We start from the raw sequence: 16,899 nt of genomic DNA, 5'->3' as shown, positions 1-16,899 counted from the left end.
CACCCGTGGCCTGATGGACTATGGTGTTGTAGGAATACAGAACTTGAGGCAAATAATGAGGCCATTGTCCCTTCTCAATAGGTAGAGTTCGCAGCAAATCATGCAATGTTTGATTAAATATTTCACATTGGCCGTTACCTTCAGGATGGTACGGGGTGGTACGAGTCTTCTGCACTCCATACAGCTCACACAACTGGTGAATCAATGCGCTTTCAAAATTCCGGCCCTAATCACAGTGTAGTCTTGCTGGAACACCAAACTTGTAGAACCAGTCCTGTACAAGAACTTTAGCAACAGTAGAGGCCCTCTGGTCTTTGGTTGCTACAGCCTGGGTAAATTTTGAAAACACATCAGTCATGATGAGAACATTTTCCTTACCATCTTGTGATGGTTCCAGTAAGGTGAAATCTATCGCCAAGACTTGGTTTGGTCTTGCGGCCAATAAATGGCCCATAGCCACCCGCGCCTGGGGGTGAGTAGCTTTAGCCAAGGTGCAGCGTTCACATTGTTGGCACCAATCTCTAATCTCTTTGTGCATCATCTAGTAAAGGTATTTCATGGGTTATCAGATCTGTGCAACCCAAATCACCCTCATGAGCAGAGAACACATCCACATATTGACATGATTGTTTACTAGACTCTAGTGCAGAAACAACTACAAAGCAGAAGCAGGAGCACAAGCAGAAGGTAAGTTGAATTTATTTGTGACCAGCAGCGGGGGGGGCGGAAACAGACGGGTGGATGGAGCGGTAGCAGGCAGCGGGTAAGGACCCGTCGGGGTTTTGCTTGTAGGAGGCGAGGGGGGAGGTCCCGGGAGGGAGAGCCGGCGCATCCACTAAGGTCGATGGTTGGGCAGGCAGGCGAGCGTGTTGAGCGGGGATGATCCAGCAACGAAGGCGGACGGACAGGACACGGAGCCAGGCAGGAGACGGGTAGCGGCTGCGAGCAGGAGCCGCGTGCAGCTGGACAGGAAGCCAAACCAGAGGGGGCGGGGGGTGGAACGAGGATTACTTCAGACCAAGGAACAAGGACTCTTTTTGACCAGGAACAAGGACTCACTGGAAGCGTAGAACCATCTGGCAGCGCCAGCGGCTTCTATTTAACCGCTCCTCCTGATGGATTTATGGGCTCCAGCTGGCCGCTCCTGTCTGACACGCCCTGCAGGAGAGAGGGTGGGAGACAACACACACTCACAGCACAGCTTCGTGGACATGACAGTACCCTCCCCCTTAATGGATGCCTCTTGGCGGACAACTAGAGGTAGAAGCAGACGACCTCTCAAACGAAGAGATGAGATCAGGGTCCAAAATAAAGGAACGGGGAATCCAGGACCGATGTTCTGGTCCATACCCCTCCCAGTCCACCAGATATTGATGGCCACGCCCACGAGGGCGGACCGCCAGAACGCGCTGGACAGAAAAGGCGGGATGGCCATCCACTAGCCGGGAGGGTGGAGGGGGGTCCGGTGGAGGGCACAAGGGACTGGAACGAACAGGCTTGATCTGAGAAACATGAAAGACCGGGTGAACCCGGAGGTGAGAAGGAAGTTTGAGGCGCACTGTAGAGGGGCTAATGACCGAAATGATGGTAAAAGGGCCAAGGAACCTAGGAGAGAGTTTCTTAGAGGTGGACTTAAGGGGAAAATCCTTTGAGGAGAGCCAAACCTCTTGACCGGGGGTGTAATGGGGTGCTGGCATGCGTCGTCTGTCTGCTATCCTTTATTCTGAGCGGAGGTACGTTGCAGCGCAGCTTTAGTTTGCCCCCACACTCTCTGACACCTTCTGAGGTGGGTCTTAGCAGAAAGGGTGGCTGATTCTGGAAAAGAGGACGGTAGGAGAGGTGGCTGGTAGCCAATAGAGGCTTCAAAAGGGGAAAAGCCTGTAGCGGCCGAGATATGTGTGTTGTGTGCATACTCCACCCAAGATAGGTGGGTGCTCCAAGAACCAGGATCAGATGCACAAACACAACGCAGGGTATTCTCCAACTCTTGATTAAGTCTCTCACATTGCCCGTTGGTCTGGGGGTGGAAGCCAGAAGATAGACAGGGCTGGGCCCCTTGCGCGGAGCAAAAATCCTTCCACACACGCGAGATAAACTGAGGCCCTCTATCAGAGACAATCTCAGATGGGATGCCGTGCAGGCGGAAGACATGCTGCAAAAGGAGTTTGGCTGTCTTGGGGGCCGACGGGAGCTTGGACAATGCCACTAGGTGGCATGCCTTGGAGAACCTGTCAATGATGGTGAGAATGACTGATTTATTATGGGAGGGGGGAAGACCAGTGATGAAGTCCAGGGCAATGTGAGACCAGGGACGTGAAGGGACTTCGAGAGGCTGAAGCAGGCCAGCAGGAGGACGGTAGGACGATTTACCCCTAGCACAGGTGCTGCAGGCCCTGACATATTCCTGCACATCCTGGTTAAGGGATGGCCACCAGAAATAGCATTGGAGGAGTCCAATAGTGCGGCTAACCCCAGAGTGACAGGAGAACCTTGATGCGTGACCCCAATGGATCACTTGACACCGCACAGAGGTGGGGACAAAGGTTCGATTGGGGGGACCTCCTCCAGGATCAGGTTCACCTGCTTGGGCAGCTTTGAGGGAGCTCTCCAGCTCCCATGTGATGGACCCGACCGTACAGGTGGGCGGGAGGATACTCTTGAAGGAGTCGTCCAAGCTGTCAGGGGAATGCTGTCTGGAGAGGGCGTCTGGTTTAGAATTTTTGGACCCGGGGCGGTATGTGATTGTTAGGTTGAATCGGGAAAAGAACAGCGTCCAGCGGGCCTGTCTAGGGTTCAGGCGCTTAGCATACTGCAGGTAGGCTAAGTTCTTATGGTCTGTCCAGACCAGGATGGGCTGCTCTGTGCCTTCAAGTCAGTGTCGCCATTCCTCCAAAGCCAATTTGATGGCTAGGAGCTCCTTGTCCCCAATGTTATAATTGCGTTCGGGAGGAGTGAAACGTTTAGAGAAAAAGACGCATGGGTGAAGCTTATTATCGAGGTGAGATCGTTGGGACAGAACAGCCCCTACCCCGGTGTCGGATGCATCCACCTCTAAGACAAACTGAGCGGATGGGTCTGGGTGAATCAGAATGGGTGCATTAACAAACCTCTTCTTGAGCTCAGAGAAAGCCTGGTCGCTTCTTGGGTCCAGGAGAAAGGTCTCTTGATAGACGTAAGAGCCGTGAGGGGGGCGGCCACCAAACTGAAGCCTCTGATGAACCGCCTGTAGAAGTTCGAGAAACCTAGGAAGCGCTGCAGCTGCTTCCTGGAAGTTGGAACTGGCCACTCCTGGACAGCCTGAGTCTTCTCGGGGCTGGGCCTCACCTGTCCTCCCTCAAACACAAAACCCAGAAAGGTCAAGGATGGTTTATGAAACTCACATTTCTCTGCTTTCACAAACAGGTTGTTCTCCAGTAAACGTTGAAGAACCTTCCTTACGTGGGTCCGGTGCTCGGTGAGACTGTTGGAGAAGATTAGAATGTCATCCAAATAGACAAACACAAAAACATTCAAGTAGTCCCGAAGGACATCATTTACTAGGGCCTGGAAAACTGCTGGAGCGTTGCAAAGTCCAAAAGGCATAACCAAGTATTCAAAATGTCCGATGTGGGTTTTGAAAGCAGTTTTCCATTCGTCTCCCTCTCTTATTCGCACTAAGTGGTACGCATTGCGCAGATCCAATTTGGAGAAAATGGTGGCCCTCTGGACTGACTCAAAGGATGAAGAGATGAGAGGGAGAGAGTATTTGTTCTTGATGGTAATTTGATTGAGCCCCCGATAATCAATGCAGGGACGGAGTGACTTGTCTTTCTTTTGGACAAAGAAAAACCCTGCCCCCACGGGGGAAGAGGATGGACGGATTATGCCCGCGGAAACAGACTCAGAAATGTATCTCTCCATGGCTTCATGTTCGGGTCTTGACAGGTTGTAAAGTCTGCCTGAAGGCAGGGGGGCTCCAGGGAGCAATTCAATAGCACAATCATAAGGGCGGTGTGCAGGGAGAGATAGAGCTAGTGTCTTGTTGAAAACTCTCTTAAAATCATGATACTCGGTGGGAACCGATGATAAGTCTGGGGGTTCAGGTTCTGCAGTAGGACTGGGGGGCCCCCTGGGGACGGCAGATTGTAAACAGCAGCTATGACAGTGTTCGCTCCACGACTCAATGAGACCAGTGGACCAGTTAATGTGCGGGTTGTGAGTCTGTAACCAAGGGTAACCAAGAACCAGGGGGGCGGACTTGGTCGGAAACACAAAAAATGAAATCTGTTCATGGTGATTCCCTGAAACCACTAATGAGAGTGGGTCAGTGCGGCAGGTTATGGTAGTTAATGGACCTCCGTCCAACGCCGACACTGGAATGGGGGCAGAGAGAGTGTGGATTGGGATGTCATACTCCTTAACAACCTCTGGACTGATTAGGTTTTGCTCGGCTCCTGAATCAATAAATGCTAGAATGGGGTGCGTCTCTCGACGGATACTAAGAAGGGAAGGGATACTCACATGAGGTTTGGTGGTGAGTTTGCCCGCCAGTACCCCCATGCTTACTGACGGGCCCCGGCTTTTGAGCGAACAGGGCAGTTGGCGATGAAGTGGGCGGGAACCCCGCAGTACAAGCAGCATCCGGTGTCTCTCCTCCGTTGACGCTCATCGGGAGTGAGCCGAGCCCGACCAATCTCCATAGGTTCGGGCGGTGGTAATGGGAACGAAGGAGGACTCGGGGTCGGAGATGTGACTCTGAGAACTTCGGCCCTAGACAGGACTGCGGAGGTCCCGGATCATTGTCTGGACCTCTCCCGTATTCGGTTATCAACACGGACTGCTAGATTAATCAGCTCCTCGAGAGTCTCAGTCTCGTCATGGTAAGAGAGTTCATCTTTCATCCTCTCGGAGAGAGCGTTGCGGAAAGCTCCTTTAAGAGCCGCACTATTCCACCCCGTCTCAGCAGCCAGAATACGGAACTCCACCACGAGTTCAGAGACAGGCCGGTTACCCTGTCGTAGCTCCCAAAGTCTCTTACTAGCGTCCTCCCTACTGGCTGCCAGATCAAAAACCTGCTTGAAGGACTCAATAAAATCATCATACGAGTAAAGATGTATGCTTGACTCGTTAATTACAGCCTCAGCCCATTTCAGGGCTTTACCTCTTAAAAGACCAATGACGTAAGAAATCTTACTGGCGTCATCGCGGAAGGATTGAGGTGATCGGCCAAAAACCAAAGTGCACTGGAGCAGGAAACCCCTACACTTACCCTGCTCCCCGGAAAACGGCTCCGGCAGAGGGGAAACAACCTCGCGGAAGCTGTGTGAAGGGAAGGTAGTGACGGGAGCTGGCGAGGCGGCAGGAGTATCGGTTCTAGCAGCAGACGGCTTGAGTTTAGCACTTATCTCCATCAGCTGCTGGGACAGTTCGGAGAGGCTCTGCGTTAGCTCAGACTGCTGCTGCTGCAAAGCCTGAAGCGCGTTGTTATGGCGGCCTAACAGAACTCCTTGCTCCGTTAATGCATTTCGTAGTTGCGCTGCAACTACGAAATGATCATGTCAGATGGTTCTGACATGATTGTTTACTAGACTCTAGTGCAGAAACAACTACAAAGCAGAAGCAGGAGCACAAGCAGAAGGTAAGTTGGATGGAGCGGTAGCAGGCAGCGGGTAAGGACCCGTCGGGGTTTTGCTTGTAGGAGGCGATGGGGGAGGTCCCGGGAGGGAGAGCCGGCGCATCCACTAAGGTCGATGGTTGGGCAGGCAGGCGAGTGTGTTGAGCGGGGATGATCCAGCAACGAAGGCGGACGGACAGGACACGGAGCCAGGCAGGAGACGGGTAGCGGCTGCGAGCAGGAGCCGCGTGCAGCCGGACGGGAAGCCAAACCAGAGGGGGGGGGGGTGGAACGAGGATTACTTCAGACCAAGGAACAAGGACTCTTTTTGACCAGGAACAAGGACTCACTGGAAGCGTAGAACCATCTGGCAGCGCCATCAGGATCCGGCTTCTATTTAACCGCTCCTCCTGATGGATTGATGGGCTCCAGCTGGCCGCTCCTGTCCGACACGCCCTGCAGGAGAGAGGGTGGGAGACAACACACACTCACAGCACAGCTTCGTGGACATGACCCATATTTCCTTAACAAAGACCTAACTTTCTCTTGTTTTGGGTCATCCAAAGCTGACAAATCCAATTCTGATAATGGGTCTGACAAAGGTGCAACAGAACTGAGCTGGGAAGAATTGGTAGCTTGCACTGAGCCAACCACCTCTGTAACACCTTCTGGGAGACTGACAATGTTAGTAGTGCCTAAAGTCCCTATTCCACCCACATCCACCTGACCTACATTAACAATAGGGATGTGCGTGACCCCCCTAACCACTGTCACTAATGCTGGGGACACCAACGCCCCTGCTGGGAGGCAACTTTTATTGACAAGTGGTTCAAAGAGCCCAGATTCCATAGAGTCAAACTCGGCTCAAGAACAGGTAGCATCAATAACCCTTATAGTGCCAGCAGGCACCCTAACTGGCCTGCGACCCCTTAATCGAACCATACCCATTTTAGGGCAAACAGTTTGTACTGGAACACTTTCTGAGAAGATCAGTGTTGATTCAACAGCAGGAAAAAGATTGAAGCAAAGTAGAATTCACAATGATGAGGCCAAATTCTGGAAAGACAGTCATGTTAGAGTTTGTCTTTCACTTTAACTGCAGAAAGCTAAAAGTTAAATTTGAGTAGCCTCATGTAGGCCTGTTTACTACCTGTCACATATTCTTAAGAAATAAATTTTCAAATGAGGAGCATTTACTGAAATGTATCACACTAGCAAGTGTCACAGAAAAAAATCTATAAGAGCTTAAAATTTAAGCGACGACGATATCCTGTGGCGGGCATCACCAGCTGTAGGGACAGAGGTCAGCCCGGCTTCCCATGCTATAGGTTTTCTTATGTCCTGTTAAAGAGTATGATGCAGCACTTATTCTATTGTCCAACACCAAATAACGCACCGTAAGCTTTTTAGCATCCTCCAGAGGTATTGTCTGAAGGAATGTCAGACGTATCCTGTCGGTTTCTTATGCTTGAGGACAGACACACAAGCACAAATGTTTTCTTTGGTGGGCAGGGGTCACTGCTGAACACTTTTGCATCAGTAAGATATTCTGTTTAAAAACAGAGGTAGTTACAAAATTCCTAATCTATTTCAACATTGTTTAGAATATAGTATATTTATTTATTCACTATTCACTTACAAGTAAATTATTCCGTTTCTAGTGGCTAATTCAAAGAGTTTGGGAGGAGTTAATGGTGAGCAAATGGTCACAGAGGGAGGTCAGGAGGTCACAAAGTTTCCATATGATTAAAGTCTTTGATCGTGGGGGAATTTCCTGTTATTGGATGTGGGGAATTTCTGGTAATATCATTTAATCCATCAAGCTCCGATTAAAATTTGACAGAAGGGTGTCCATATATCTCTCTGTGGTACTATTACAAGTCGACAAATGGCATTCGCATACTCTTTGAACAATTTTCCAATAACTCTTGCTGTTTGTGAATAGGAAGGAGCAATTCAGACTGCTTTGTGTGTGTGTGTGTGTGTGTGTGTGTGTGTGTGTGTGTGTGTGTGTGTGTGTGTGTGTGTGTGTGTGTGTGTGTGTGTGTGTGTGTGTGTGTGTGTGGGTGTGTGTGTGTGTGTGGGTGCGTGCGTGCGTGCGTGCGTGCGTGCGTGTGCGTGCGTGAAATTGGCTGGCTCAGAGAGAGAGAATTCTACCCCGGTGTGGTTCACTCACGCATCAGTTTTCAGAGGGGATTACTGTAGTACCCCTACCAAAGAACACTGAGCTGGGCAGCTCAGAACTGACATCATCTTGGCAGAATACTTACTGCAACCATGGCAGAAAACCAAAGGAAGTAAGTTCTATATGACTCATGAGACTTGTTGATCCCCCTAAGCTGACTACCACACTGGACTTTCAAAATAAGACAAACACATACCCTACAAAATAAAAGCCTTAATGTGTTAGCAGCAGCTAGTTGTTAATTTATGCTTTATAAAACTGCTATAACTTAACCACTATTGCACATGGTTAAGTGTGCAATACTTAACCATGTGCACAGTTGGTGCACTTAACCATGTGCAATAGTGGTTAGGTTATCGCAGTTTTATAAAGCACAAATCAATAACTAGCATTTATTAGCTATATTTATCCTACTGAATGAAGTAAGTCAATGTAAATTGATGGAGGAGATACCACGTGTGCTATTGATAGCATTTAAACTAACCTTAATATTTTTGGCTGATTTTTAGCTTACACACTAATGTTTGTATATTGAATTCAACTCAAATTCTAATTCAATTAAAAAATACTTTATTAATCCCAAGGGGAAATTAAATGTTGTTGTAGCTCATTAATTTAGATTCTTCAAATAGTTATTGAAGATGGAGATGGCTGTTGGTAGGAAAGATCTTCTGCAGCGGTCTGTACTGCACGGGATCTGAAGAAGCCTCTGACTGAAGATGCTCTGCTTTCCCAAGATAGTCACGTGAAGAGGATGGTCAGGATTGTCCATAATTTTTTTAATCCTATGAAGAATCTTTCTTTGCATAATCATCTTGAGAGGCTCCACAGTTGCTCCCAGAACAGAACCAGCCTTCTTTATGAGGCTGTTGTAACTGGGTCTATATTAATAATTTTATATTTCCACAAAATGTGTTCTTTAATGTATTTGTCTGCTTCTACTTGACTGTTGCTGTGTTCCTCTGTGTCTACTATAAGGGGTTTGGTCCTCCAACTCCGCCTTATTTTCTTCTTCTTTTGTTCAGGGTCCTCCAGGACTATTATAAATATTAAGTTATTAATTTCCTCTCCCTTTTTGTTATTCGTTCCACTGGGGAGAGGCAAGTTTTATAATCTATTGTAATCCTTTCATTTATATTGTTCAAATGTTTATTTTTCCTTCTGTATTAATGATAAGTGTTTGGATATTTTTATTTGAGTTGCTATTACACCTTTATATCATTTGATGCATGCTAACTATTATTTTGTATAGATCGGGTTGGAGAACTGGAGCACATGCTAGGTGCTAATGCTAATATCTCCCGATTGACAGATTAAATAAACGGAGACCACCTCCAAACCCAGACTTGATGTCTTGTGGTTTGTCTGATCACCACACAACACACACAACGCAGAGGACCACTAGTCACACTGGCTCTGATGCTGCTACCCAGCAGATGACAGCAGACGAGATGACGCTCTCAACAACAGACTTATAAAAGATCTGAAGCATCTTGCTGCAAACCTTGAAGGATCTTGGCTTCCTCAAGAAGTACAGTCTGCTCTGTCCCTTCTTATGGACGACTTCATTGTTGAATGGTGTACGTTCATGTTAGTCAACATAATAACCCTAGTAAAAAAAAAAAAAACTTTAGTATACTAAAGTTTAACATACTTTAGCATACTTTGATTGATGTACTTAAACTGTACTATTTTGGAGCAACTTTTTTGTGCTTAGTATATTTTAACCGTATTTAAATGGCATTAAATTGCACTTTTTGGTATATTTAGTATACTTAAACGTACTTTTCTGGAACAACTTCAAGTTGTACTTAGTATACTTAAGTATACATTTTAAGTACTATTGAAGAGTTGATTAGTATATTTTGAGTGTACTAATTCTGTCATAGAATTATATTAAAAATATACTTTAAATATATCTTAAATATACTGCTAATATATTAGTAATGTATTTAAATTACACTTAATTTTTAGTTTTGATTTACTGCTATTGCTAATAAAGTACAATTTTAATTTCTCATAAAAATCTTCTTTATTCCTACTTTCCTATTTTGTACATTACATGCATAACTACACTACAGTACTTACATCGTTTTAGGCTACAATTACATGGAAAGATTAATTACACAAGATGTTTAAGGTAATTCAAATATTTTGTTTTATTACAGACATTTTAAAATTGTCCAATTTTACTCACAACTTTATGAACTTTACATACATTATCAGTTTACACATCAAATTTGAACACAATGAACATGAAAATTTAAGTGTGACAAAAAAACATGAAAGTTATCACTTTAAAGAACAAAAATTATAATTACATTGTGCTTTCAATATATTACCATTTTGGTAACAGTTATTTGATGGGGTGTGCATAAGACTGACATGACACTGTCATAAACATAACACCTGTCATCCAACTTTTAAAGCAAATTCTCATTAAAATTGTCATTATTTACTGAATGACACTTCATGACACTGTGGGTATGTTCCTAACATGAGTGAGGATCAACGACAGAACATTCCCGTTCACTGCACCTTACAGAAACCTACAAAAAAGAACAATAGAGCAATTAAACAGAGAAAGCATTTGTACAGAAAAATGGCAAATAAAAAAATAATATATTTACGCTTGGGCAAATATATATTTTGTTCACTTACTTTTATTTAATATATTAAAAGTGTATTTTGGTACAATTATGTTTAAGTGTGTTTAAAGTTATAATTTTGAAATTGATACAAGCATACTTTTAGTATACTTCAGATATATTTATAGGTAGTACACTTAATACTTAGTATACTTAAAAGTGTACTTTCACAAATGTAAGTATGTTTGAAATATACTAAAGTATACTTTTTTTTCACCTGGGAATCCACTACATTAAGCTAACCTTATGTTTTAATGCTAATTTTCAGCACCAGAACGTTGAACATTTCTTCTGAAATGTTCTAGTTATTGCAACTAATGTGCTTTTTCCCTCCCACTTGTGCGGAACAGTTCTGATGAGTAAAAACAATTACCCTGAGTGATAAAAAATTATCATTTGTAATGATCAATTGAAAGTGATAATTAAACATTTTAATCACTTTTAATTTATTTATATTAAATTAAAAGTGATAAAAACATGCATTCAGATAAACAAAGAAACAAATTAGTAGCTTGTGCTGTTTGTGTTATTTTACCCCGTTTAACAAAGTAATCCTTGTGTACTGTCGTGAAACCTGGTATAAGCATGTGAGATCGGTCCAGGTACACGCAGAAAATGGAATAAAGGCCTGAGAAATAACAGTAAACTTTGTATAATGATTTAATGATGATTATTGTTTGTAACAGGTTTAAAATAATAATACACATGCCAATGAAGGAATGTCTGTAATGTATAATCAAAAATATATGTTCTGTACTTTTAATCAGCTGAATGTTATAATACATTATGGAAAGTAAGGTTTGAACAACTTGATTGTTGTATAAGGATCACTGATCGTTAAGATTAAAGATAATAAGTGAGGAAGGAACATACTGAAGTAATAGGTCGACAAAGTAACACACTGATTATGTTTTGTAAGAAAAGAAAGGCTTAGAAGGAGAAACTGTGTGGTGAGTCATCACTGAGCAGGGGCGAGGGTGCGGCAGAATCAGAAACAAATGGTCAACGGAAAACAAGGAAAGTACCGGAGATGTTGTAATGAGGTATGAGTGAGTCATAGGAGAGTTGGGGAAAGTTGGGACTTTCCACAGACAGTGGGAAGGTTCTAAAGTGACACAGCCCTGCCCTGTAGACCGCCCTGGGTTGAGAGGGCTTAAAAACTGGAGCACGGGGGAGGAAAGAGGTTCTTCGTCCGCGGCGCAAAAGAGGAGCCAACAAGAGGAAGCAGGCTAAAGACCAGCAGAGGACCACACCCCGGGACCAAGGGAAGCTCAAAGACTTCACGCCGCCAAGAGGGGACGAGTTCCACCAGCCACCGACCCTGGTTCCAGATCCGACCAACTCCTCTGCCTCTACCCAACGCTCTCAACTCTGTCGCAGCCGACTTGGAGAAGAGACGGAGGTCATTTAATGACAAAGATTCTGTACGTTAGAAGGACAACGAACAGTTTTGCTCCGCTTCTCTTCAGAAAGAGGACTTTGCTCCGGCTGGACAAAGACTCTGACCAAGGACATCTAAAGATTACAGTTGCTGAGACCAAGAACCATCGGGTATGAGTTGACCAGCTTCCCCCAAAGCCTCGCTCAGTGAACTTAGTGATACAGGTTAGGGATAAGAACAAGGATAGGATGTGATTGATTTTAATGAGATTTTATTATATTTTTACCTATTTCATAACCTTTGGGAAATTAACCTGCTTGTCATATGCCCCTTCTAAAGCTTGCTTAATAAAATTATATTCTAAAATTCCAATGAGAATTGTGAACAGTGAGTTTAATTGTGTCAGTCTTAATTATTGTTGGTTCTCCTAAATATGGTAAAGTTAACATACATGATTCTAGAGAAAGGGTGGCTTTGTGTTTTCCTCTGGTGAGTGTTAAAATAATGACCCTGGGACTTAAATCTAAGTCACTAAAATTAATCTAGCCGTTAACAAGTGCCGTTATCTTAGGAGTGGAGCTACCGTTAACAGGAGTGGAGCTACCGTTAACAGGAGTGGTTGTAGGGGTTATGCAGCTGTGAGGGCTACTCAGCTGATTGTTCCTCAACTGTAAAGGGTCATAACTTCTGGATCGAAGGTAGTCAGAGCTAGACGAGTCCTTTCCGACCCCAGTTTAAACAGATAATTCTCCACAAACTATCTCTAGGGTAAGACCCGAGTTATGGGGATTTTCCGGACCTGTTAGACAGAGAACTGGGCAGTAGTGAGTCCGAAGAGTTGTGAGTGGTAGGCGGGACTTACTATTGGGTAGTAACAAACAGCACTCAAATAATAACCAGGTAACAATTAAGTCTTTTCCTCTGCCATTAAGAGTCAGACGCCGAATCACTGTCTTGCAGTAAGATAATGGATAATTATTCTCAAAACCGAGCATGTTTCATGGGACATTTGCTGTAAACGTAATGACAAAATAAATTTAAGTTATGACAAACTTTGTCATAAGGAGTCTGGTTTAAGGGTCGCACATTTTCACAGGTTTTCGTGTACTTAAAGGGGAATAAATGTCCCGATATCGGGTTTTAAGTCCTTTAAGTTAATAGTTGCAGGCTAACATGCACAATCCTGGTTTCATTTAAATTATAGCGTCATGCTATTTTAAATTACGTTTATTTTGATAAGTTCTTTTCCACACTTGTTCAGTGCATCAAAACAATAAGCAAAGCTTACTCAAATCTTACTTTTTCCGTCATAAATTTGAGTTCATGCTTTCAACGTTAATCAGATGAGACAGAACTTTTGTTTTGTACTACTGATGAGTTGAGCTGAGGCTTTTATTTTGAAGGATCCTCGCTTCTTCCGGAGGAAGTTTGTGATTCTTCATGTCTTAGCTAAACTTTCGCTTTGCTCTAACTGAAACGTCTGGATTATGGCCACGTTTTTCGGAGAGGTTTTGTCGGTGTATTCTCGGGCGGTGGAAGAGGACGAAGAGGAGCTCGAAGAAAACGAAGAAGACGAACAAATTCGCAGAGAATTGGAGGAGAAGAGGTGAGAATGGCTAACAGTGTAGCATGAGTGAGGCACAAAATATTGAAAACAATGGGACATCAAGTTTAGTTTAGTATACACAAAAATAATGCATCATATTTAAAGATAAAAATATACTTGGACTCTATGTGCACCTTTGTAACAGTTTCGTCTTGACACTTAAGCCATTGGTGACTTGGTGAGCACCTTTCAGCTAACATGACACATTAGATTCCAGTAGGTGTTCACTTTACCACCCCGTCATCGATGGCGCCATATATTTTATCAATCCATAATAACACTTTTATTAGATATGGTTACGTTTTACAGTTTTTGCCTTGCACCAAGAATGTCTTAGGTCCGAATCCCGTGGGTGGTCCGGTTTTAGAAGATAGATAATATTAAACAAACTTAAAAAAAAAATTCTCTTTTCTATCTTGTATTTTATTTTTTATTTATTTTTGTTTTTTCTTAATTTATTTATGCCTCTAATAATTTGTTCTGGAGAAAAGGGGATTTCATTAGAGGTCAAATCAACCTATTTTTCGCGTGTTACACAGATTATATAATATACAGATTATTTTCTAGCTGAGAAAAATTTAACAAACCTACTAGCTGTCAGTGACAGTCTTTTTTACACGCTAGTGTAAATAACTCCAGAGATTTGCTTCCTGTAGATTCCCTCCACACAACGAAGTTGAAGTTGGTTTCCAATTCTAGCTTCCGATTCTGGAAATGGCTAAAGGGCGATTCCACCTAATTTTTCAACTACCTCCCGCATCTTTAATTGACTCTAGTTTAAAAACTACAACACCTAGACTCTTCTAACCTGGACTGGATTATTCTGCTCTAATAGAAGAATATTTATAACCATGTTTGGGATTTGTGAAACCTTTTTCTGATTGGTGAAACTTAAAAAAAAGGGTAATTTCACCACTTTTGTTTTACATTTTTTTATCTTGGTCACACTAGAACTTATCTAATTCCAAAACTACAACACCTAGACACGTCAAACCTGGACCAGATTATTTTCAACTAATAGCAGAATATTTAAAACCATGTTTGGAATTCGTGAAACTTTTTTCTGATTTGTGAAACTTCAATTCACTTAACAGAATGCTGCAGATCATTCCTTCCAACAGCCATCACCATCTACAATAACTCTTCGAAGAATTAATGAGTTTCACCAACATTTAATTTCCCATTGGGATTAATAAAGTGGTTTTGAATTAGAATTTAATTTGAATTTGAAAAAAAACTGCATGTAACAAGTGTGAATAGTAATCTGATCTTTAGTGAAGTTTCACAAATCACCTAAAGGTTTCACAAATCACAAACATGGATTAAAATATTCTGCTATTAGAGCAGAATAATCCAGTGCAGTTTTGAAGTGTCTAGGTGTTGTAGTTTTGGAGCTGGAGCAGTTCTAGTGCAACCCAGATGCAAAAAGTGGTAAAATCAACTTTTATTGAAGTTTCACAAATCAGATAAAGTTTCACAAATCACAAACATGGTTCTAAATATTCTGCTATTAGAGCAAAAATAATCCAGTCCAGGTTTGAAGAGTCTAGGTGTTGTAGTTTTTAAATTAGAGTTGATTAAAGATGCGGAAGGTAGTGAAAAATTAGGGTATACTAGGGTATCCCCTTTGTCATAAATGCTGTTTTAACTTAAACAATGTAATATTATCTGGAAGTAATCTGACTAATGGCTCAAGGCTTTGTGCCGACTTCTAAGTGTCAAATAAATGCAACTCAGTCTGATTAAAATAACAATACTAATGCGTGTATGTTGATAACTATAGGGAAAAAAAGATCTGTCATAGCACCCTCAGAAAAATGCCTAGCTCCTCCTTAGCACCTGCAGAAAAAATTTCTGGAGCCGCCACTGTCAGCTAGCCATGCTATCAGGAACGATTGTTTATTTTGATGCAGCCTGCGTTTGACTTTGAATGAATGTTTCCTTTTTACTTGACATTATTTGATATAGGCAGATTTATTTGACTCATGTATAATTTATGATACTGAGAACCTTATTATTCAATATTATTTTACTGATTTTCAGTTGTCCTTTCGACTGAATAGCTGCTGTATTGTACCTACAAGTATTTAGCATGTTTTATGCCTAAATTGGGTGAATTTATTGCCAGATAATTTTTAAATTTTGTCATATTACATAGTAGCATATATGCCTAAAGCAAAAAAATTAAAAGTCAATCCATGTAATTAGCAGAGATCGGCCTCATTTGTGATCAGTATTGGAATTGGCAGCAGAAAACCTGGTCGGAGCACCCCTAGTCAGCAGTAATTATCAGTGATAAAAACAAAGATGATGAAAATGAAAATGGCTGCCACAAAAGTCCCTGCATCACTGTATTTCTTCACAGTGTTATTTACGGGTCATTTACTGCTGGAATGTCTTTAGTGAGTGACATGTTTCTTTTCCTGTTGTGTGAGGGGGCTGAGCTGAAGCACTTTGAATAATTCAAATTAATTCAACAGCACCACGTTCTGCAAAACACTAACAGACTAGTCAGAGGCAGAAAATGAGGCATTACATTTTCAACTCTTAAACAAGGACACTTACTTTGTAATGTAGCTATGTTCTGCTTGCTTTATCTTGCTGTTTTAGTGTTATGTTTGACCTGTAGCAATAAATTTGAGGTCTTTCTTCTCAGAACTGTTCATCTCCATTGGAATCCCGAAGTCTCAGAGTTGTTGAGAGCCGGGAACAAGGTGCAGTGTTCCAGCTTCATCCTGGCTGTGGGACACAATGCTGCCAGTAAGTGAGATCCAGCTGTTAAAACACACACCTGAGACATGTCCATCAAACTGCACAGACAATAACAATAAACACGTGTTTGGAAATGTAAATGATTAGTTTCAGCTAAGAACCTCAAATTATTGTCTGTGTGTAATGGAGTCTGTTGTTGATAAAAATAAATTTAGTGATATATTATCACTAAATAATGGCAAAACAAAATTTGTAATATTTAGTAAAAAGAAAATAAAAAAAAAATATGTCAAACTTAACAGGGTTTCCCCCAGAAAACTTGCTAAGCCCGGTGGTCGAGGCGGTCCACTGGCAGTCCACCGTGTTTTTGTATTAAAAGATGTTAAGTTGACAGGAAATGTAAAAGTATTACTGTTTAATTATATGCTAGGGGAAAAGATCTCCGGTGAAATGCTATTTAAACCCACAACTAGTCAAAAAACAACAAATTTGCACTTCTGTTTAATCCAAATTAAGTCAGCGGCTCCATCAGGCTTTCAGGGGCCCCATAAACGCTAATATTTTAAAACAGACCACAGATACATAAATGTAACACTTGTTTATTTAGATTATCAATGCTGTTAAATTTTATTCAATTGTTTAGGCATACATAAATTAAATGATTTTAAATTGTTTAACATTTAAATACAAGATTTTAAGGAGCTGGCAAGTTTACTTTGTAAAACTTCAAAGAACAATACTCATAGTTACATTGTTTTGTTACCATAGCAACAA

General features: G+C 42.5%; 1 protein-coding gene across 1 annotated transcript in view; it reads left to right on the top strand.

Moving 5' to 3' along the window:
* Positions 1–13,206: 13,206 nt before the first annotated feature.
* Positions 13,207–16,899, top strand: part of psmg1 (proteasome (prosome, macropain) assembly chaperone 1) — a 46,417-nt gene continuing 42,724 nt past the window's right edge. The window contains exons 1-2 of the mRNA XM_008428672.3: positions 13,207–13,413; positions 16,070–16,173. Of these exons, the coding sequence (XP_008426894.1) occupies positions 13,295–13,413; positions 16,070–16,173 (223 nt within the window). The 5' untranslated portion in view covers positions 13,207–13,294. The remainder of the gene's footprint in view (positions 13,414–16,069; positions 16,174–16,899) is intronic.

Source organism: Poecilia reticulata, chromosome 14 (genome assembly GCF_904066995.2).
Source record: "Poecilia reticulata chromosome 14, P_reticulata-male-v2, whole genome shotgun sequence".
Taxonomy (NCBI): Eukaryota; Metazoa; Chordata; class Actinopteri; order Cyprinodontiformes; family Poeciliidae; genus Poecilia; species Poecilia reticulata.
Note: the sequence above shows the minus strand (reverse complement) of the source record. Positions and strands in the feature narration are given on the sequence as shown.